This window comes from Acomys minous (assembly GCF_964271855.1).
Source record: "Acomys minous genome assembly, chromosome: 3".
NCBI classification, from domain to species: domain Eukaryota; kingdom Metazoa; phylum Chordata; class Mammalia; order Rodentia; family Muridae; genus Acomys; species Acomys minous.
In genome coordinates, this window is record NC_140485.1 from 143,984,529 (window position 1) to 144,007,287 (window position 22,759).

At 49.6% G+C, this 22,759-nt stretch overlaps 1 protein-coding gene across 1 annotated transcript in view; it reads left to right on the plus strand.

The window, feature by feature from the left end:
• The window catches only part of SMOC2 (SPARC related modular calcium binding 2), a 124,509-nt gene extending 102,412 nt beyond the window's left edge, over positions 1 to 22,097 (plus strand). The window contains exons 10-13 of the mRNA XM_084777464.1: positions 14,700 to 14,802; positions 16,430 to 16,704; positions 18,691 to 18,734; positions 20,802 to 22,097. Coding sequence (XP_084633590.1) covers positions 14,700 to 14,802; positions 16,430 to 16,704; positions 18,691 to 18,734; positions 20,802 to 20,819 — 440 coding nt within the window. The 3' untranslated portion in view covers positions 20,820 to 22,097. The remainder of the gene's footprint in view (positions 1 to 14,699; positions 14,803 to 16,429; positions 16,705 to 18,690; positions 18,735 to 20,801) is intronic.
• The last annotated feature ends 662 nt before the right edge of the window (positions 22,098 to 22,759 follow it).

The following is a 22,759-nucleotide window of genomic DNA, read 5'->3' on the forward strand; positions in this document are numbered from 1 at the left end:
CCAGGTACCAGGTCTGTGGTAGCTCCTAGTGACAAAAGAGCCAGAGAGGCTCATTGGCCTACCCATAGGCCTCATCTTTATAAGCAGGTGGGCCACCTTCACCTTAGGGACCGGGCACTTGACAGCGTCCTGGGCTTTGATGGGCCTTCGCTGTTTATGGCTCTGTTGTCACCTCCGTGAACATCATCCTAAAGTGTGAAAAAACAGCCTTGTGTAGACAGTGCTAGGCTGGGTTAGTGGTCAGTGAGTCGCCTGCATGTCATCCACAGAACCAGAGCCATGATATGTAGAAACACTGGCGAACTGTGGGAATAAGCCAGCAAGGGAGTTGGGAGGGGAGAGAAAGCGGCATAGCTGGGTAGAGACCACACTAGGATGGTGGGACACTAGGGAGGGCAGGTGGACCACAAGGAGCAGGTTCACCTTCACTCCAGTAAACACAGGCCCTGCAGCAAGCTCGGTCCGGAGTACTGTATGGGGCTGGAGGCAGAAGCCAAACTCAAAGACATTTCCCATCACCGTGGATACCAAACTAGGAGTGCTCAATGAACACTAAATGCCCTAAAGATCTTTGGGGTACTATTTGATTTAAAAAAAAAAAAAAAGAATTTATTTATTCAGAGTGCTCTATCTACATGTGCACCTGCACGCCAGAAGAGGGCATCAGATCACATTGTAGATGGTTGTGAGCCACTGTGTGGTTGCCGGGAATTGAACTCAGGACCTCTGGAAGAACAGACAGTGCCCTTAACCCCTGAGCCATCTCTCCAGCTCCTCTATTTGATTTTTTCTTTCCCAGAATTTTAATACAATAGACACCTCATTCACAAGATACCTGTGGATTTCCCTGGGTAGCCAAGGGCCCAGTGTTAAGTGACATATGAACCGACAAGAGGGACGTTCAACAGAGAACCCTAAGACTCCTGGGCTCTGCGCCAGCTCTTTGGCGCAGTGCTCCACAGCCAGAGTTGTCTAGAAAGAACCGTGCCCGCTGCTTCTGCTGGGCAGGTGCGTTACCAGTCACTCGAGAAGCTACTTGACCCCAGTGCTGTGAGTGAAGTGTTTACAAAAACAAACAAACAAACAAACAAACAACAAACCAAAGACATGAGGCAGAAGGAAGTGTAAGTCACTGTCAATCCCGAGTGAAGTGTTGCCCCAGATGAGTTAACAGCATAAGCTTCAAGAACATGCTGTCCTCAGACAACACCAAATATGCTTAATTGTTGTTAAACAATCTTTATTCTATTACAGATATTTCCTGCCTCTTTATTAAGGCCATTTATCTAGAATGGTCCAGTGGGAAGAAACGCCCAGCTTGCTGTCTTTGGCCTCAGCACACTGTCCATTTAGGGTTTTCCCAGGACTAATCTGAATTTGTTAAGACTAACCCATTGCCAAGTGGAAAGGCCCTTCTAACTCTTTTGTTCAAAGAGCCCAAGGCGATGGCTTAGGCAGAATGATGTCCCAAGGGCCCTGCATCCCCAGCAGGCACGCCATCTCCCTCATCAGGTGCCATCTGCTTTGATTTTTGAGACAGGGTCTCTTACTGATTTGAAGCTCGCCTGTTTGACCAGGCTGCCTGGCCACTGGCCTTGGGGGTTCACGTGCCCCACCTCCCCAGCACTAGGATGACAAGTGTGCTTAGCTGCTCTTAGATGGGTCTGGAGAGCGAGCTCGGCCTTCGTGCCAGCCAGGCGAACGGTTAGGAGGCTGAGCTATCCCCCCAGTTCCACGCTCTGCACTTTTTGTCCTTTTACTGTAAGCCTCGGTGGCTCTTACACATGTTTCCTCTCATGGCTCCTGAGTTGGTCCCATTTCTGACATGGCTCAGATTCCAGGGGGGTAGTGACAGCTTTCAAGTGTCACATGTCCTAGGCTGGTCAGCTGTGAAGTGAGGTGACACTGATAGTTTTCTTCAGCTGTCTTTCTTTCCATATGTACTAAAACCATTTATTTTTATTTTTATTTTTATTTTTGCATTCTGAAATCAAGCTTTCACCTTCAGTAGCCCCATGCTTTGAACCTAGAGCTTGTCAGGATGTTACTCCTTCTCCTTCCCTGTGTGTGTGTGTGTGTGTGTGTGTGTGTGTGTGTGAGAGAGAGAGAGAGAGAGAGAGAGACAGACAGACAGACAGACAGACAGACAGACAGACAGACAGGGTGCAAGAAGTGGGAGAACTGCCTGTACACTTTAGGACCTGGGACCTGGACACCAAGATCATAGCTCCATTACCTCACAACCCATGTCCCCAGGCAAAGAAAAGAAAAGAAAAGAAAAGAAAAGAAAAGAAAAGAAAAAAAGAATATAAACAATTAGAAGACCTGGGACAATGGAGATTGGTGTCTGTTGAAATCTCCGTTGATTCCTGAGTATGTCTGGGTAAAATTCTTAGAAGCTTTTGTCCAGATTTATTTTGGTAAGAATGGCTCAGCTCACCCCAACAGTGCTGAGTTAGGTCCCTCTGAGGGAAGCTGCAGGCAACATGCAGCTCCCTGAGGTGATGTTGGCCAGGCATCTGGGGCTGTGTCTACAATAGGCAGGGCTATGAAAAGGCTCCGCTGGTAGCAGAACCTGGGCTATGGTCTTTCTATGCCTTTCTTTAGCCCAAGACCATGGTGCTCAGCTGTGTAAATCCAGGACAGGCAACAAGGACACTCCTGCATAGCCAAAAATGGAAGGAAGCATGACTTATAATGAATAAAATCAAGGCCTGGAAATTTCTACAATGTTTTTTTTCTCGGAACATGATTTGATATTTTTTTTCTAGTTCTCTTCTGACTTGTCGAAGTGAGGGCAGTCTTACAGTGAAACCAAGTCCTCTCTCTGACAGAGGGCGATTAGCTGCCCCTTAGGCGCTAATTGGCCTTCAGGAATTCCTGGGATGGTTGTCTGAGCATATGTCCTGCTGGCAGGCTTCCCCGAGAGCTTATCTCTTCCCTTTGCCCCTTCCTGTCTAACCAGCTCCTTGAGCCTGTGGGACCCCCTTGTCCCCCGACAACAGCTGACGCCTTTTCTCAGTTCTCACTCTGACGTCTTGTCATCAAGGTCCCATAAAGTCAAGGGGGACCGCAAAACTTGAGGACCTTGTGATGTCTGTCCTGTCAGGACACCTCTGGGGCACACTCTCCGTCACGTAACACTGTCTCCTTTGATAGCAACCCCTTTCCACCTTCCCCGGGGCAAAGCAAGGCAAGTTGCTCATTCCATGCAACAGTAGAAGTTTTATCTCTGTAATTTTTTTTCTAATGGAGAACTCTTTCTGAGGTAATGAGGGGAATATGGCAGACACCAGGATACAGAGATACCCGCAGCTCCACCACTGCCCCTCCTCTGGTCTGGCCATGACACGGTATCTGTTGCTATCACTCTTCTTTCTTGAGATACCGACTCTTATTGCACAGACTGGTTTCCCAGAATGCATCAGCCCCGACATCCTCTGTGCATGGCGTCTGGGAGGCCACATAGCTTCTAGGTCAGAAGTAGAGAGTTGCTTTGTGTCCAGAGGGTCATCAAGGGCCTGGGATACATCCCAACACCCCCTCCCCCGCCCCTTCCCTGTGGTGTTGACACTCATACCTACTCCTCCACAGCTTCCTCCTCAAAGGGAGAAGTGGACACTTAAGAGCTGGCGCCTGTAGCTGCAGGAGGGACAGTTTCTGGGAAACATTTTTGTGTTCTCCAGTGAACAGTGTTTCCTCCACTTTTGAGGACAGAGTGGCTGCAGGAAGCTGGCAAAGCCAGGCACGAGGTGGAGATTTCTGGAAGGTGGTCTTGGCACGTGCTGGACGAGTGTGCTGAGTCCTTCTCGGAGGTCCCCACGAGGAGCGGGCTCAGAATCTCACCACGCCTCTCTGCTTTTACACAAGCTCCAACACTTGGAGTGACCCTTTTAACTACCAGTGGGGAGTGTGCAGTGGATAGAGGTCTCACACAAAACTCAGACAGACAGACAGACGCTAAAGGCTAGAACCTTCTGGACTTGCACCTTACCCTACTGAGGAAATTGTGTTATTCCCTCTAAGGGTTGGAGAAGTGGGTAATTACATTTGTATTTAAAAATGATCACTCTGATGCATTATGGGGGATGTTTGTGTAGACTCAGCTTGGAGGGGAGCTCTGTGACCTGCATGGAATGTTCTGGGAGGACTAGGGGCTGCTAAGCTGGCTGGGAGTCCAGAGAATTCCAGCCTATACCATGCTTGTATGGAGACCAGGGACAGCAGGGTTAGCTGGAGGTCATGTGGCCCGACAGAACTATCTGCACTGAGAATTGGGCCCAGCCCCATCTTGTTGCTCAGAAGTTAGGCCCTTTAGCATAGCGCTTGCCTTTGGTGGTTTTATTTTTCAGTCTTCACTCTTTAACACGTTGAAAGTAAACATTGTGTTCCCCAGCTTGGTAGCAAATGGCCAGTTGAGCTGCCATGAGGTTTTCGTGCACCGCCTTAAGAGTCCCAGTTTTCTGAGAAGCAGTCAGTAACTGGGCTCAGAGCCCACAGAAGCACTACGTGCCTGTTCCTACTGCCTGGAACCCATGCGGCCACTCAACGCCCCTCCCCTCCCATGTCTGCACATCCTCATGTGACGGATGTACACCCCGTCTCCAGCTCACCCCTCCATTAAGAGGCCAAAGGCCCAGAGCAAACCATCAGGTTGGAGGTTGTCAGACGATCTAAGGGAACGATTGCCCAGGCCATCAAGAGTTCTGCATGGGACGTGAACAGACGAGAGAAGCCTGGAGCCAGCTGTGCTGGCTGCACTTCACATTTCGTCTGTGAAAGAGACAGAGCAGATGCAGTACTGAGAAAGATCAGCCATGCTGTCCCCGAGCCTGCTAGTCCTGTGTGTAGGTTTGTCCTCGATATATGCGATGCTGTCCGGCTGTCATCTGTGGCCATCAAAGCCCCCCCCCCCCCACCAAAGGGCTACAGGGCACTCATCCTATAAGTGAGGTTGTCAGGCCTGTGACTGATGGACCTGTCCTGACTGTCCACCCTCTGAAGTGGCCTGTTGTTTGTCCAGACTGGGGCTAGAGTCACCCCTCACACACAGGTTTTGCTCTGTCAGGAAGTGTGCGTTTTATCACCTGCTGGTCTCCCGCCTCAGCTGCTGACATCACACGTGACTCTGGATTTTAGCATAACTCCTACTTCCTCCTGGACTTTCTATCCTCTTTTTTTTCACATTAACTTCTTTCCTACATATTTTTTGTTTTTTACCTTTGCTGAGAAGTTTTGCATTTTCCTAGAGTTAAGCCATTTCTCCCACACACAGCCCCTTGCTGTAGGGCGCCATCCACCCCGTGGGTCTGGGATCCTGGAGCCCTAGCTGAGGCATACACTGAAGTTTATAGCACAGAGATGGAGGAAGCATTGGGCCACTGTGCAGTCACACAGAAGGAAGAGCGGTTTTCACCAGAGCCAATGACTTGTGCTGCTCTCATGAGTGGGATGCAGAGGACGGAGGTCTGCTCAGGTGACAAGGTGACGACGAGAATACAGAACCCAGCAATGCCAACACTGATGGGTGCCATCCAGGCACAGAGTCAGATTGTGGGTGTCCCCTACAGGGAGTACCTGGGCTCTGTTGCCCACAGCCTGCAGCTCTTGCCTGGAACAGGTGCACCCAGGTCTCGCCGCACCTGGGACTCAATGCCTGCTGGCCAGCCTACCAGGACAGGGTGTGAAGCAGACGTGAGGCATGTGTTCCAGGACCCTGCAGGCCGTGCCACCTTTAAACTGTGGAAACAGGGGCCCTGGTGGTGATGTAAGCATTATTGAAAGGAAAACAGTAGCCTCCAGTTTCCCCCGGCAGTGGCTGCTTCCCAAGTGAAACCCTACTAGTTTAGAAAACCCTTCAGGTCACTCACGTACCTGTGACTGAGTGAGCATGGAGTCATGAGGTGACAACGTTTCATTCAGAATGGAGCTGGATTCCCGTTCCCTAAAGCACTGGGCTTTCAGCAGTCTAGGCTGAGGAATCTGGAGTAGGGCTGGGGAAAGTCTGTAGGAGATGATCAGTCTCATTCTGAGAAACAGGACTGACGTGGGAGCCAGAGAGCCTGTCTTCTAATGCAAAGGCAGCGGCGTTCAGCCAGTGTAAATTACCCTTTCATCTGTATCATGTTGCTTTCCCTACATCCCCGCTCTGCTCAGACTAGCTTGTTTAGCAAGGTTCCTATAGGGTACAGAGAGTTGACTGGAGGCCTTGGTGGAAACGCTTGTGGTACTCAGTTCTTTCCAGCAATCCTCAGATCTTCCACTGCCACCTCACCGGAACCCCACCTGTGCTAGTACCCATCCAGGTGCTTGCTGCTGGAGCTGGATTTCAGTGTGTCTTATACCTGGTGACCAGGTGGGAGCATATATCATCCCATCCCAGAGAAAAGACCCAGAACCGAGGATCTGTTCTTACCCTTGGCTAGAGGGCAAGGAGATGCTGGCTATGCCTTAAAACAAACAAACAAACAAACCTCTTCTTTGGTAAACATAATCTCCGCAGCTCTGCATACTGCTGAACTTGAAAGGACCGCCCTAGGGGCTAGCAGTGTGCTCTTGCTATGTTGCCTCCTGTGTGTTTGGATGTGGTGCTTGGCTTTGCTTGTTCTCCCGGCCCCGGCCTGTGGTTGCTCCATCCCTGAGGCTTGTCCCTGGTGTGGACGTCACGTTCTCTCACTTGCACACCTTGTCTAGTCTCCACCCTCTGCGTTTGCTTCCTCCTGAACAAAGACAACTGGGGCAGGCAGGTGCCCTGAAACAGCTCATCCCTAACTCTTTTGTGATTGGTTCCTCTATTGTACCAGGCAGCTTTGAGGGTCCACAAGAGGCTGGGGCTGCTATGTACATGGGCCGCCTGAACTCGTGGCTCAAAAGATTTAATTAGCTAGGTCAGCTGTCACCTGGGAAATTTCAGTTTGCCTGAGATTATAATATATAGAACCACCTGGCGACTTTCCATAGGAAGGATCCCTGCAGCCAAATAGCACCTTTCATGTTAACAATACTCTCCTAGCCTCAGCCATCTGCCCGGGAGTCATCAGGAAATGAGACAGATGGTTCTGACCTTTATAAGTGAGCAGCTGAGCCTGAGAGGATTAGCAGGCATGGGGACAGTGGGTTTCGAGGTGGGGATTCTCCTCCTCAGTGCATGGTCCTCTCGCATGGCCCTTTCTCATGCTGCTCTCAGGTGTAGGAAGCTGATGTTCCTCTCTACGCTGCAGGTTCGGTTCCCTCCTTAGCCCTCTCATTCAGTGGCCTGCTCAGGTTGCCACACACCGTGAGAACACCTAGCTCCTCCTTTTGCAAAGTAGTTTTGAGTCTTCAAGTTCTCTAGGGCAGGATCTGGGTGAACCATGGAGGCAGGGAGATGGAAGGATCTTGTTCATCTGCACCGAGGCTGCTGTGCAGATGGTTCCTCTCGCAGAGATTGCTAAGGCAGAAAGAACCCAAATGCATGTAGCAGGCTCTGGTTTTCTCCACACAGCCAGTCACCAGGAAAGGTTGGAGCTGGCTCCTGTGAGGTGCTCAGGTGGTGTTGGATTCACAGCCGGGTCCAGCGGCTAACGGTGTTGTGCAGAATAGGAAGGAAATCCTTAGGAGAGGAAGCAACAAGACAGCATCCTGAGCACACTTCGGGTTTGAGCTGATGTGTTAAGACTGAGGGAGGTGACAGCAGGAAGAGAGGAATGGCACACAAGCACAGTCAGCACTTTTGATGACAAACCAGAAGCCAGACCTATGGGTTCAGAGTGAAGGGAGCCACGAGCCCAAAAGCCTGTGTTTTAGAAGAATATCCGATGCTTCTGTGTGGTCATGTTGCATGGTCATGTTAGGTTTATTTATTTATTTATTTATTTATTTATTTATTTATTTATTTGATTTTTGAGACAGAGTTTCTGTATGTAGCTCTGGCTGTCCTAGACTCACTTTGTAGACCAGGCTGGCTTTGAACTCACAGAGATCCTCCTGCCTCTGCCTCCCAAGTGCTGGGATTAAGGGTGTGTGCCTGCACCACCCGGCCAGTGTTAGATATTTTAAATGAAGGAAAATTTCACATAGGTCATTGCCTGGTCCTAGGGAGAGAGAAGGGTCAGACAGGCAGTGTCTTTCCCCCCAGAGAGTTTGCCACTGTCCTGAACTCTTATCTTGGAATATCTTGGGCCTTTTCACTTGAGCGACAGCCTGGAAGAGAAGAGAGAACAGTTTATTTAGACGGCACTTTCTGAAGTCCTGAGTGGCAGCATCCCCTCACTCCGTTTCTCCAGGCTTGAAGCCCTAGTGATCTTGAGATGCTAAAGCTGTCCTCTCTCTGGCCGTCTTCTCCCAGGCTTTCCAAACACCAGGAGGCCCTCTGACAGCTAGTCCACTAGAGGTTTCTGGAGCTGAACGGTGACTATCAGCGTGTGTGACACCAGAGGCACCCAAGAAGCAGCAACTGTTCTAAAGTACCATGCCAGTAGCCTCACCAGAAATTTTTCTTAATTAGTTGTTTTTTTCCGGAAAACGCTCAGCCATCCACAGTCATAGATCTGTTTTTTTCCGGAACACTAATGTCTAGTGTGTCAGACACCAATAACTTTGCTATTCTTGACAATGGTTTTTTTTTTTAACAAGAAATCACTTTAAAAGAAAAAAAAAAGCAGAAGCCAGTTATGAAAATCATCACTCTTCCAACATGGAAAAAATGCTTTTGTTCCCAATGGATGATATGATTGTGCAGGCATTTGCCACTCACTAAGTATTTTAGGTCAGTGACTGTCCATTTTCAGAAAAACACTGGCAAGTTAGGCTCACACAGCCTAGGTGCGGGACTTGAAGCTTATCACATTTCATGTTGATGTTGCCTCAATGTTCCAGTAACCATAATGATTTGGATCATAACTTTTAAAACTTTGGCTATCCAACCTATTGGGGAAAATCCTTGTCTTTGTGCTATTTCTGAGTTTGATTGTCAGGCGCTTAACGTCTTTCTTCACTGCTATCATTGTGAAGTGTTCTTCAAAGGAGAAGGCTAAAGACAGAAGGGTGTATCTTTCCCCGGCATAGCTGTGCCGGGCTGTCATTGATCCAGGGTGCTTCTCCTCAGTGCTCGGGACCCAGATGTAAGCTAATTGATTAACTCTGCCGCTGAGTGGGCGGCCCTGGTATACCTTGGGATCCCACCTGGTCCTGCTAGCTCCCAACTGCGGGAGTTTCCTCCACCCCCTGCTGTCCCTGAGGACGTTCTTGAAGCCCAGCAGCATGTGTCGCCGAGAGGAACGCACCCTGATCCCCCTTCTCCTCGGGGACCAAAGGTTGAAATGACCAAGAGAAACCTTATTTGTCGGCCAGCTAGCCTTCTCCTGCCATCGGGAACCGCATCCGATCAGTCCCCTCCATAGGGGTCTGGACCCACCGCTTCTTCCATTTCATAATCTTGGGGAAGAATCCTAAGCTCTGAAGAGTCTCAGGACTGAGCAACAGGGGAGCCCCAGGTCAAGGTGGGGTTAAGTGGTCTGTCTACAGCATTTTAGGAAGTGCCTGCCACATGCTAAGGATCCCAGTGCTCACAGGACACAATGCCTTGGCCTTCGTGTGTGTGGCAAATCAAAGGGTGGGTGGCGGTAGCCAGATGCGACCAGCTCAGTCATCCCTGAACGCCCAAGACAGTCACCGGCGAAGAAACTATGGCATAGCGGTACCGGCCACGGAAATAGAACAGGAAGTGAGGTCCCACGTGAGGTCAAGGTGGGAGCTAGCGTGTGGGTTGTTATTTAGTGGGAACCCCCTTCTTAGGCCCTACTTCATACCCTGTCACCCTGGAGTTCGCTGGCCAGAGCCAGGACTTAAAGTAAGAGTATCATCAAGTCACGTGTTCATTGATGGACTTGTGACAGCCTATGAAAGTGGCTTCGTTTTACAGCTGCCATCAACACTGCCATTGGGGGTGCAGGGAGGGTAGAGAGGGCTGGAACACTGCCTGAGGGGTAGTATGGAGGGAGCACAGTCAAGAGGGAGGAGCTGCAGAGAGAAGGGCTGAGGGCTGAGGGTGAGCAGGTCTGGGGTTTCCAGGCAGGATTAGCCATGTGCCCTAGGACAGTGATGGGGTGGGGGGTGGGGGGTAAGAAATGAGCAGCCTTGTGGACCTGCAGGTCTCATTCTCCAGTGAGACTCAGGGCTGACGTCTGACTTTACCACTTCTCTATGACAACTCAAAGAAAGGACACGAAGTTTAGACAGAGGGCCGGGGGCATGGGAAGGAGAACAAAGTTTACCTTTGAAGAAAGAAGTTTATTTTCCAGAGCTTTCTGTGCATGCTGACTTAATGCGGGCCTGGCCTGCCTCCACCTACATGCCTGGACAGGAGCATACACCCATCCTGATGACCTGACAAGGTTGTCAGTTGCTGTCTGAGATGTTGCTTCATAGAGACTTTCCAGAGAGGGGTTGCTCAGAGTAGAGTGGTCTTTGTTGGTCTCAGGCCCTCATCTCTTTTCTCACTTCTCAGATGGTCATGCGGGCCCCTGGCTTTGGCTGGATGTCTGCAAGACAGAGGCTGAAGCTGGCAGCACGCCCGAGGCAGGCCAGGCTGCCCACATCCCTCACAGTCAGCTCTTCATTTGTCACCCAGATCTTCCTGGTGTGCGCCACAGACTGACCATCATCTCAGCGGTGACATGAGGGCCAAACCAGTGATGTGATATTTCTTATGGTATTTATTATCAAAGCAAACGTCAGCGCTCATTTGGGACCTAACTCAAACCGGGAATTGTTTTCAGAATGTGGGTGCTCTGGCAAACACCCGCCTACGTCTGACTGTACCAGGCTGACACGAGTACGCCAGAGTCACTTCAGGCTGAGAAGTCACATACTCTTCTCTGTTGGTCTTCATTTCTATTTCAAAATTAAAAGTAGCATGAGCTACAGAGATGGCAGAACTTCCTGTTCTGTGTTTGGACTCCCTGTGATTGTAGGAGCCTGAGGAGGCCAACCGTGGACTGACTGAGCACTCAGCTCTGGGGCCTCCCAAGGGGGACATTGTGTATGTGGCCAGAGCTTGTTTTTTGCTGGACACAAACTTGTGCTCTTTCTCTCCTGGTTGCCTGGTCTCTGCGTAAAGGCAGCCATCTTAGTACCCTTCGATGACATGGTCCTTCTGACTTGATTCCGTGGCCCCCGGGTTACTGGAGTTGCTTTCTGGAGGGCTGTCAGCAATCAAGTGTGTTTTGTTTTGTTTTGTTTTTAAACAATGATTGTTCAGGTACAGATAGCTATTGCGTGATAACTTTATGGGCAGTTTCTGCACAACAACCTTGGCTCAGGAACACGTCAAGCAGCAGCATATGTTTATTCTGCTGAGACCAGACCAGACTGGAGTTGCGGGGGGGCAGTGGGCACCAGAAGTAGCTCTGACTCTTAGAAGAGACTCACCATGCCGCATTACAAGGTAGAGTGTGTCCAAAGAGGCTCACCCTACCTCAGGAGGCCTGTGACCTTAGATTTGCTAGGAAAGACTCAGACAGGAACCTGGAGAAATCCCATGCGCTCTACAAAGTGTCTCTGAGCTTCTCATACGGCCACACTCCCCGCTGTATCTCTTCAGCAGCACTTGCTGTTGCCAGCTCCTTGAGGGCTGGGGTCACGACTGTCATCAAGGCCCTTGACAAATGTCACTGATATTCTTGAGAAGCCCAGAGAGATTCCAGGTACCAGCAGGGCTGGCCTGAGGATAAACGGCCCTGGCAGTTGCTTGTTTGAGATGCTTGACTCAGGTTCTGCATGTACACTCAGCCCATGGAGAGTTACACCAAGGCAAAGGTTTTCTGGGATGTTCGCTGAGGGAAGACCCATGACCTTATACACATAGATGTTGTTGTTGAAGTATTAGGACAATGGAAGCCACGTGCAGGCTTCTGGATTCTCCCTGTCACCTTGCCTCTCTCCAGGGCATTAGCTCCTAAGCAAGGAGTGGATTTCCACACTCAGTGTGTGAGTGTGAATTCAGTACCCATCCCAGAGCCCAGAAGCCATGCTTTAAAAGCACATGGAAAAATAGTGAGGTCTGAACATAAACATTTCAAGTATAGAAGTACAAAAACAGCAAATTAGAGTTAACACAAGAGTGGGGAAATTTAAAAAACACAAAACTTTACTGTTAGATGTTTTGGTGAGATTTTTCTGTAGTGCTTTTGCTCCCCAGCCTGAGCCTTCTGTGGGGTCCAGCCTGGAGGGAGGAGTAAGGGATCGGCTTTTCACAGCGGTAAGGAGCTGCAGGGAGCACAATGCAGGGAGTTGGTTGCCTGTGTCTAAATGTTGATGCTCTTCACAGTCCTGAAGTTAAGTGTTAAGAAGGTACAAGTTGTACAGGCGGTTGACGCAGATGGGTCCCGTGTCCCAGGGCACATCACGCTGCGTTATGTCTGTGGCCACACAAGGAGGGGTCACTAGTTACCTCGGAATAGTCATTTTCTAGGAATATCAGTGACCCTGCGTTTCAGAGGATGTGTGACCCTGGAGCAGTACTAGTTGCTTAAGTCGCAGGCCTCTCAGCCAAGCCCACTTCCCAGCTCCCCACACTTTAATGTGGAGTCTTCCTTGGACAGAGGAAGGGCATCAGCTGCGCTTGGCTCACAGCAGCCTTTCACGTGCTCATACCGCTGCCCACCTTCTCTTCTTCAGCAAAGAGACTGAAGCCATTTGAGGCCTCCCCGCCCCCTCCACTCCCAACCACTAGGATGGTTGTCCAGGGAGGACGAATCTGGTCTCTCATCCCCATCACTGTGGCCTGAGGAGCACTGAGGAGCCTTGATCCTGAGAAGCCACGGGGTCAGTACTCTGGGCTTTGTAGTGGAAACAAAGGGCTCTCAGATTCTGTCAGGGCAGAAATCAGCTCAGGGTACTTGGTGGTGAAGGCAACAAAAACTTGAGTGGGGGCAGGTGTGGCTCTTCGGCAGGGTCTCTTTCTCTCACCTCCTCTATTATGTCTGAACATTCGTACACAGAAGACATGGCCTTCACCCTCCCCACCTCGAGTGCCCATGAGTGGCCTCCTGGGTCCTCAATCCACCCAGTGCCACCAGCTCTTCATTCTCCCCTCTTTGGAGATGACACGCTGTTTCTGTTCCATCTGTTGATGTCTCTAAAACTATAACTAACATAGACGTAAGGCCCTAAACTAAATGGCTGTCAGTTGGACCCTGTAAAATGAAATAAGGACTACATCCGCAGGGCCTTCCTTATTTTTTGATTGTGACCAGATCCCTACTTTTTCTGCAGGTCCTGCTTTGAGCAAATGCGACCAGTGGCTGCCTTTGCCATATTTCCCTTTGAATCTCTTGAGGCCCCGATAAGCACCAGGAAGCTCACAGGTGCACCCCTGGGTTTGGCACAGGTCTGTCATTCCCTTACAGCATGCCTCCTTCCTTAGCCTGGAGCAGCTGGCTGTAAGGCTGGCGCTTACCAAGCGCCGTTAGATGGGCCTGCTAAGTCTTTGCTGCCCTCGGTTCCACAGCACCGAGGCCTGTGGCATCTCTAGATGCCCAACAGGATGGCTTCGAGCAGTTTCTGAAGAGCCAATGACCACCCGCAGCTTCTGCAACCTCGGGCTTCTGTTTCCTTCCTAGGGAATGCCTCAGGGGACGCAGGGCATTTTCTCAGAGTCCTTTGCCCAGTGGTTACGGTTTGTTCTATAGATTGCCATCTGATCCGTTCTTTTAATTGAGCACAGAAGAGATACACAGTCTTTCTAGTCTCAAGTTCCAAACACCCTATGAAAGACTCACATCTGTTTTTCTGCTACAATGTTTAATAAATCAAAACAGACCTCCACAGATCCTTGCCATGGGCAGCTGGCATTTACTTGAATCATAGTAACAAAACCCCAGGTGTTCAAAGGAAAACCATCAAACCAGAATGTCTTTAGACACACTAGCATGCTAGTCTCCTCCTGCCCAGCTGCCGTAATGCAGGGCGGAGAAAATATCTCAGACTGACAGGCCGAGACAAATCCAAGGAACCCCAAGTGGGACTGCGTGAAAGGGAGGCTGGTGAAGAAGCTCTGCCATGCGTGTTAAATGCTCTGTGGGAAGCTGAGCTTTAGGTATCGGAGTTGGTGGATTACTCCTGGGCCGAGGTCCTACCCACTCAGCTCTAACTCACAGGCGCAAGTGCCGGTGATCCTTCATATGTGTTGAACTGATGTTCAGGGCTGAATCTTCCCCCAAGGAGGCAACGGTAGGTCTGCCTCACATCGCTTCTAACTATACTTGGGGTTTCAGGAGATGTGCAGTGGAGGCTGGCGGCTCCTGGATCCATTACCCTGGGACAGATGTCCCCATGCAGCTCCCAGCAGGGAGACCTTGGTGACTCTTAATGCTTCCAAATGTCTGGTGCCTTGTGTAGCCAAGGAATAGCCATGCATGCCTTGCATTAAAGATCAACCAGAGGCTAAGGCCTGAGTATCTCAATGTCATGTCACAATTCAACCAATGTTAGATACCATGATTAACACCAAGATTCAAGGTCAACACCTGTGGATTACAGCAGTGTAGTCGCTTAGCTTGTGGTACGTATGTTGTTTGCATAAAATCAGCTTATCCATATGAAACGTGTCTAAGACACTAATTTCTGAATACTAAACCCTTTTTTTCATGGTATAGAAAAATCCGTTGTGCTTTGTGAACTCCACTAACAGAGGGGAATATGTGCATTTTTTTTTAAAGGTTGTCCTGGTGCCAAAAAGCATGAGTTTCTGACAAGCGTCCTGGATGCACTCTCCACGGACATGGTTCACGCTGTGTCAGACCCCTCTTCCGCATCTGGCAGGTATGCTATGTCTTGCTGCAGAGCAACATGCTGGCCTGGGGCCCAGAAATCTGCAGGAATCTGGAAAGCTCAATTCTTCCTGGCCAGTGGCCATGTGAGACTGGGCAATTCCCTCGCATATAGTTAGGTATAAAACAAAGGAGACCCTCCAGACCAGGAAAACACTGGGGAACAGTCCCCACTCTTCATTTTCAGGGGCTCCTGGGGCCCTAGGGGGCTGAGAAGGAGAACTCACTTGCTTTGAGTGGAAATATAGGTTGAAATTGAGTTTGAGAGTTATATACTGGGTTTTAAATACTTTGGAATTCTGTGGCTCAAAAAAAGAAAGTTTTTGTTTTATTTTGTTTTTCCAAGACAGGGTTTCTCTGTGTATCCCTGGCCATCTTGGGACTCACTCTGTAGTAGAGGTTGGCCTTGAACTTAGAGATCCCCCTGCCTCTGCCTCCCGAGTGCTGGGATTTACTTGTTGTTGAAACCTGCATTCCACGTGAGGCTTATTTTCTTGTCTGCGTTCAGGCGTGCAGCTCGGGTCACTGATCCCCTTGATGTGATTAGGCCCTAGAGATGGTTTCCTCGTGCACACTATACATAGACACCGAGGCTTGGGCTTTTAGAACTCATAGTGCCTGTGGCACCTTCTGCCTCGCTGTGCAGGGCAGTGGACTTCTCCAGTGAATAGCTGTGGCACTTCAGAGCTTAAACTCACCGCTGTGTGCTCATAATCTCTCTTATATTTAAGAGAAGCTTTATATATTAAGGGTTTTTTTTCCCCATGAAAATACTGGTTTCCATCCTATCCTGGCAGCAAGGCCCTGGCTGTCTCATCTATGAAGTCTCTTCAAGAGAAAGCCCTTCATCTTGAGGTCCCTTTGCTAAAGAAGAATAAGAGGAAAGTAATGCTAGGGGCAAATGTCACCACTGCATAAGCCAAGGCAAACCAGGTCACCTAAACTTCAACTGTGTGGTCCATATTGCGGAAGTGACTGATATGGCCTCTGAGTGTCTGACCTCTGACAGCAGCGGAGAGCCACGCCCTTGTTGGCATCTGCTTGCTGGTTCTCCACTCTCACAGAGGGAAGTTCATCTAAACCAGTGGACATTGGAGTCTGTAGAGCTGAAAGTGAGAGGCACACGTCGTCACAGCACAGCTCCAAGGCCTGACTTACCTGTGTCTCAGAAGGTCCAGCTTTAAAAGAAAAATACAAAAAAAACCTGTCTGGTTACAACTTTAAAACTTTTGATATCACCTTCCCCTAACCTTGTCTATCTAAGAATATCTTACGTACACACAGTAGAGAAGTGACCGAATGAGGGTAGGAACTTTGGGGCTCTGGATGGCCTTGGTGGATGCTGGCAGCTGAGCCAGCTGTTGGCCTAGGGAAGCCAGGTCTCAGGACTGTGACCTTTCATCTAAGGCCTTGACCAACTGAATAGCCTCAGTGCACACACATGCTGTGGCGTTCCCTGGTTCTGAACACACTGACTGGGCCATTACAAATTACCTTCCTACCTTGTATCTAAAAATGACTGTATCAAGGGGTGTGCTGGGATAGCCATAGGCATGGGGGGAGGGAAGGGGGGAGCCAGAGTCAGGGGGCCACAACAGCTTTAGCCTTCTGCCTTGTAGGTTGTCAGAGCCAGACCCCAGCCACACCTTGGAGGAGAGAGTGGTGCATTGGTACTTCAAGCTGCTTGACAAGAATGCCAGCGGGGACATCGGCAAGAAGGAAATCAAGCCCTTTAAGAGGTTCCTGCGAAAGAAGTCTAAGCCCAAAAAGTGTGTGAAGAAGTTTGTGGAATACTGTGACGTGAACAATGACAGGTCCATCACGGTGCAGGAGCTGATGGGCTGCTTGGGTGTCACCAGAGAGGAGGGAAAAGCCAACACCAGGAAACGCCACAGTAAGCCCCACTTCACCACCCTGCACTTCAGTCACGTTGGGGTTTCGTGTCTATGAGGTCACTGCCTGGACTTGACCGGTTGCCTTATGGTCTGCTGGACAGGAGACACCTGGTATACCATTGGCTGTTGCTGCCCATGTAGAAATGGCCACAGGTGGTCGGCAGCTTGTCAGTGGGCCAGGAGAGCAGCCAGTCTTGGGAGCATGGGCTGAGCAGAGCTCTTGAACCGTCATAGCAGTTCAAACATGCTTCCAATTTTGGAGGCATTTGTGCTAACTGGCCAGCACAGTCCAGACTCCACGGGAACATTCAGACCAGGTCAGGGGCAGTGAAATCATCCCTTGGAGGAGATCCGTTGTCCCAGTGGGTTTAGCTGGACTAGTAGTCTCCCTGTGGGGCTGGCCTATGTTGCCATACGTAACAGGAGTAGAGGAAATCCCAAGATAGATTGAGCCTGAGGCTCTGATATCTGATTCTGTGATTTTGTGACCAGCTTCGTATTTGGAGCACATGCGCAGAACATGGGTGCATTTCTCCCTTTGTACCTCTGAGCTGTGTAGTTGTGGTCAGATTGGCATAAAGGTAATTGGCTACAGGGGCTTTAGATAGCCATCTTCAAAATAAAGAGCCGTCTTCCTGGAAACCAGCGAGAATCACGTCTCAATGACCAAAATCCAGCCTGAGCCCTAAGTTAGTTATATAATGTTGAGTGATCACCGAGGCACGCACTGGGGACAAAGGTACAAGGAAGGACATGCTTTGCCTTCCAGGAGACCACATGGTGTAGATCGCAGTTGGGATGGCTTTAGAAAGGGGGATCTGGGCTGAACGTGTTCTCCTGAATGAGGCGTCCATTTCCTCAGGGATGGACAGAGGGCTGCAGGGAATCAGGGACAGGGAACTGGGTTTGGAGGCAGAGCCACTGCAAGCCTGAAGGAAGATATGTTGGTATGACATCAGGAGATTACGAAGCATCTCCAAAATGCACTGTTAAGGCAAAGTAGCATCCACTTTCCTTGCTGTCTTTAAGTCACCTATTAACATTCCCACGAGTCCCTACAATTGGAGGTACAGCCTGGGCTTAGGAGATAGGAGAATCTGCACTTCTGGCCTGTGTGTCCTTGTGGGCCACCAGGGAACAGGTATTTAGTGCCACCATGGGACTAACAGTGAATAGGGAGGGCAAAGGGAGATGGGATGAGTCCACTGGTGACACACAGCAACTCCCCATGGCCCGGAGAAGGGGGCAAGAGGAGGACATTACAAAGTAGGAAGGAAGAATGGAGCACCTCCTAGACGCTGGCTGGTCTAGACTGAGGTCAGGCGGGAGAGCCCGTGACTCAATGTGGCAGCTTAAATAGAGTGTCCCTGCAACACAGAGAGTAGAAAGGGGAGACCCCCCCAACCTCCAAGCCAAGAACAAATAGCAAGAACAAAATGAGCAAAGCTAATGTTTTCTTTTCTTTTCTTTTCTTTCTTTTTTGTTTGTTTGTTTTGTTTTTTGAGACAGGGTCTCTCTGTGTAGCTCTGGCTGTCCTGGACTCGCTTTATAGACCAGGCTGGCCTCAAACTCACAGTGACCCACCTGCCTCTGTCTCCCAAGTGCTGGGATTAAGGCGTGCACCCACACCACCCGGCTTGTTTTCTAATTTTAATACTGAACCAAAATATTTCAAAGGACATAACGAGTGTCGGGCACTCAGGCTCAGAACCCATGCTTTCCCAGGAGTGTTCTGGAAGACCGCTCTCTGTGGTTTGTGAACTCATGTTTAGGATTTGGGGTAAAACGAGACATCCTTCCAGTGTTGCAGAAGGACACGTGTGTTGTTAGACGAAGTTCCTGTGGCGATGTATAAGGCCACTCATCCAGAGCTAGGCTTGGGCCTCTGTGGAGTCGCTGTCATTTGACCACACCTGCCGATTGGTAGTGCTGAGCCTGTCCTTGAGTGTGGAGTCTGACTAGCAACCCTGTCTTTCCCTTTTCAGCCCCCAGAGGGAATGTTAACGCTGAAGGCGCTTCTAACCGACAGGTGAGTGTGTCTGTGCTCTAGACTGGATAACATCCCAATTTACCTATCCCTTACAAGAGAAACCTAGGGCCTCACGCGTAGGCTTAGGCCCAGCAGTGCCTTCACATAAACCAAAGAGCGACCTCTGTCAAGTTCTACCTGTGATCACTGGCCTGCTGGACCCTTTATTTAAAGATTCTGCCCTACTTGTTTAAATTATTCGAGATGTCAATTAATTTGTTGATTTGAAGACAGGTTTCTGGGTCTGCCAGACAGAAATGGTTAGTAGGTAAGCGAGTGTTTGCTGTTTGTCTCTTCTGTGTTAAGGCACAGGAGGCAGCCTGACCCTCAAGAAGCCCAAGTCACCTGAAAGCCAATGAGGCAGGGTTCAGACCCCTGCTGTGCTAACAGCACAGTTTCTCCAGGCCGCATTTCCAGATATGCAATTAAAGGACGCAGTTGTGGTCCCCACATCTCAGCCACAGCCTAAGTGGGGACGCTTTTCAGAGTTCTTTCCCAAAGGCAGGCAAGCTGTGTTCTCATACGCTGGCCTGTGGGCCGTTTACTTTGGCTGCACCTGTTTGCTGCCAGCCTGAGGTTCCCTGTTTGTTGTGGGTTTTAAGCAGCAACCTCCGGCACACACCTTGGAGTGAACTGAAAACCATTTCGTTAGGAAGGATGTGCGATTCATTTTCCTTTGTTTAGCAAATGTTTATGGTTTTAACTTTTCCAGTCCCACTGCAAATCACTTACACTTGCAAAGGGGGCAGGTCTGAGAGCAATTACCCAGCTGCCTCCAAAGGCTTCCCAGGGGCTGTTTGCTCTAGCTAATGGCAACTCTTGGCACATATGTGCCACACAATCTTAAATACCCCCCCAGGCACATGCACACCCCCCACATTCCCCCCACGCACATGCACACACTTCCCTCCACATGCACACACTTCCCTCCACATGCACACACTTCCCTCCACATGCACACACTTCCCCCCACATACACACATTCCCCCCACGCACATGCACACACTTCCCCCCCATGCACACACTCTCCCCCCATGTACACACTCTCCCCCCCTCCCACCAGTGCACACACTCACAAAACCAAGCTTTCCACTTCAGCATTCTTCCAGAAAAAAAAAAAGAAAAAAAAAAAAAAGAAAGAAAGAAAGAAAAGTCAGTGCAGTTCCTCATCTTTCTCACAGTACCTCAGTGGACGGTGCGTCCCTACTGTGCTTTCTGTATGCCATGGTGTGGGGTACTCAGGGGGAATCAGAAAGTGACTTGTCTTACTAGGTAGCTTCATACCTGCGCAGCAAGGACCAGAGCTGTGTACTCAGGGCTCTGGATATGGCTACCAAGGACGACCCTCTTTCTCAATACTGGCTTTCTCAGGACTGGCTTAAACACACCAGAGGACTATCTTAGTCTGGAACTAATTAAGACAAAGCTTTCATCAGCTTTGCTAGGGGCGTTATGCAGAAGGGAGTAAAGACAGCGTAAAATGCAAAGCCTCGTTTTCTTTTTCTTTTTTTTTTTTTTTAAAGAATCAAATAAGACCAGCTTCTATTTGTACAGATTGCTGCACTTGATAAAAAGATGGCTGCTTTCTCTCTCTCTTTCTCTCTTTTTCTAAATGGCTTCCCTTGAAAGTCCATGTGGTGAAGGACAGCAAGAGACCCCTACTGTAAACACAAATGCAATCTGCATTTCTTCCTAAGTAAAAATAACAAAACAGAAAGATCAAAAGGAAAAAATTTAAATGGCATAGGAGTGTTCAGGCTGGTGGCGCATGCCTGTAATCCCAGCTCATGTCTGCTGACTGCAAGTTTAGGGCCACCCGTACTGCATAGTAGTTCACCCAAGATATTTGAAGCCAACGCAAGTTTTCTCAGATGATATATTTTCCTAATGATTTGAAGGGAAGAAACCTAAACCACGTGTCCACTTACCCTTAACTGTAGGGGGCACTGCCCTTTCCTGTCTGCTTTCCCCCACACCAACCAGGCTTATTTCCGGAAGCAAGCCTTTGAGTAGTGGGGAGACACAGCCATCTTGGTAACATTGTCTTTTTTTTTTTTTTCTTTCCAGCCCAGGAAACAAGGATGAGCAGCTGGCTACTCGAGGTAGTTCCTAGACATGTGGGCATCTCCCTCACCAAAGAGCAATTAAAAACGAAAAACATATAGTATTTGCACTTTGTACTTTAAATGTAAATTCACCTTGTAGAAATGAGATATTTAAACAGACTGTTTTGATCTGTGAAAAATGGAAGGCTGGCTGGCTTCGGAAAATTAATCACATACAATGTATGTGCCCTTGTTTGACCTTTAGCATCTGTGCTGGTGGGGATGGGTTTCGAATGCATTTCAACTCCTCTTCCTTGTCCCTTTGTGGCTTATAACCTTGTCCTGTCCTCTGCCTGAGTCTCCATTGGCTTGCTCCCAGCGCCCTTGATGCAAGCCAGAGCCTGTCATATCCCTGGACGTTTGCAGGGCCGCGCAGGTCGCATGCAAGGCCACCTGGCCTATGGTTGCCTGTACCGTGAGGTTTTGCTGTCTAGAGATGTTGCTTGCACCGTGGGTCACGCGGGCACGGTTCGAGCATAGCCTTAACTTCTAGCCGGTCGAGGCTGTGCTGTACGACTCTGTCAGACACCAGTCCAGCTTCTGCTTGAATTTTGCCTCTGCTGTTAAATCTCCGGGCAGCTGAGTGGGCAGGCAGCCAGAGAGTCCTCCTGCAGAGAGCAAGCCTCACTCTGGTAGACTGTCTCCATGAGTCCCCCTGCCTCTCTTCTACGTGGCTGTCCCATCCTGCCATGGCCCTCCCGAGGGTCCACTGGAAAGGAAAAATGTCTTCTGCACAGATCACGGACCACATCCAGAGGAAGGGGTGCAGGTAGACAGTGCCGTCCTAAGAGGAGTGGACAAGAGGCGGATAAGAGTGTCTCTTTTGCTCTGTGGAGGCCGATTCCTCCGAGGCCCTCATGGGACAAAGGTTAGGAACTGGATGACCATGCTGTGAGAGGCTGGCCTGGCCTGTGTGCAAGGTTGGCCACCACTCTCTGACCTGGGTCAGTCTGTACTCACTCTTTTCAAGGGACAGTTGCAGATGTGGGAGAGCTGGGGCAATTCTCTCAGAGTGGGTTTTATGTGGAAAACCGTTCATGGCCCCCAGCCTCCTGGTATGTGTCCATGGGTGTTCGCACACACTCCAGAATGCCTTTGCTCGCTTATACTGTGTAGAGGTTAAGAACTGACCAGCTCAAGTGCATGTCAACATTGTCTACAAAAAAAGTATGATTCCCAACTGTTTTGGATAATCTTTTACATTTCTGAACTCTGAATTTAATCATTTTTATTAGATTAAAATATGCTATTAAAACTGTGTCAGTCTTTTTTTTCAGCATTTCATAATTGTTTACTGTTTAAAAATATTTTACATGTATGGAATGTTTTGCCTGCATGCATGTCCATGCACCTGTTACATGCTTGCTGCCCATGGAGATCAGAAAAGGGCATGACCTGTCCTGGAACTGTAGTTATACACACTTGTGAGGTGCCATATAGATGCCAGGAATCAGAAAAAAAATGCTCTTAGCCACTGAGCCATCTCTCTCACTCTCCATAATTGCTTACTTTAAAAAGTGTCCACTAGTGGAAGCCAAAGGTGTGGGTGCTGGCCCAGCAGATTTGGGTCTGGTTTTTGCCTGTTGCGTCTGTGTGGCTTGAGACATGTTCCTCGCCTTTTCTGAACCTCGGGTTTCCTCCTCCAGGACAGGAGTGCTGGCATATTCCCCGTGGCAGGTGGGACATTTGAATTAACAGTTATAGTCCCTCAGTCCACCCTGTGAGATACGCTAGAAGTTTCCCTGCCCTCACCGTGTGACAGAGCCCCAGGACAGATTCATGCCATCTGCCCATGAGCCTTCTATTGCACAGCCTGGGGATGGCAGAGGCAGTAAGAAGGTGCCTTGTTCTTCTCCGGCTCCAGCCTCTAGACCTCTGCCCCATCCTGATGACTCTGCAATATCTCACTCAAACTCTCCA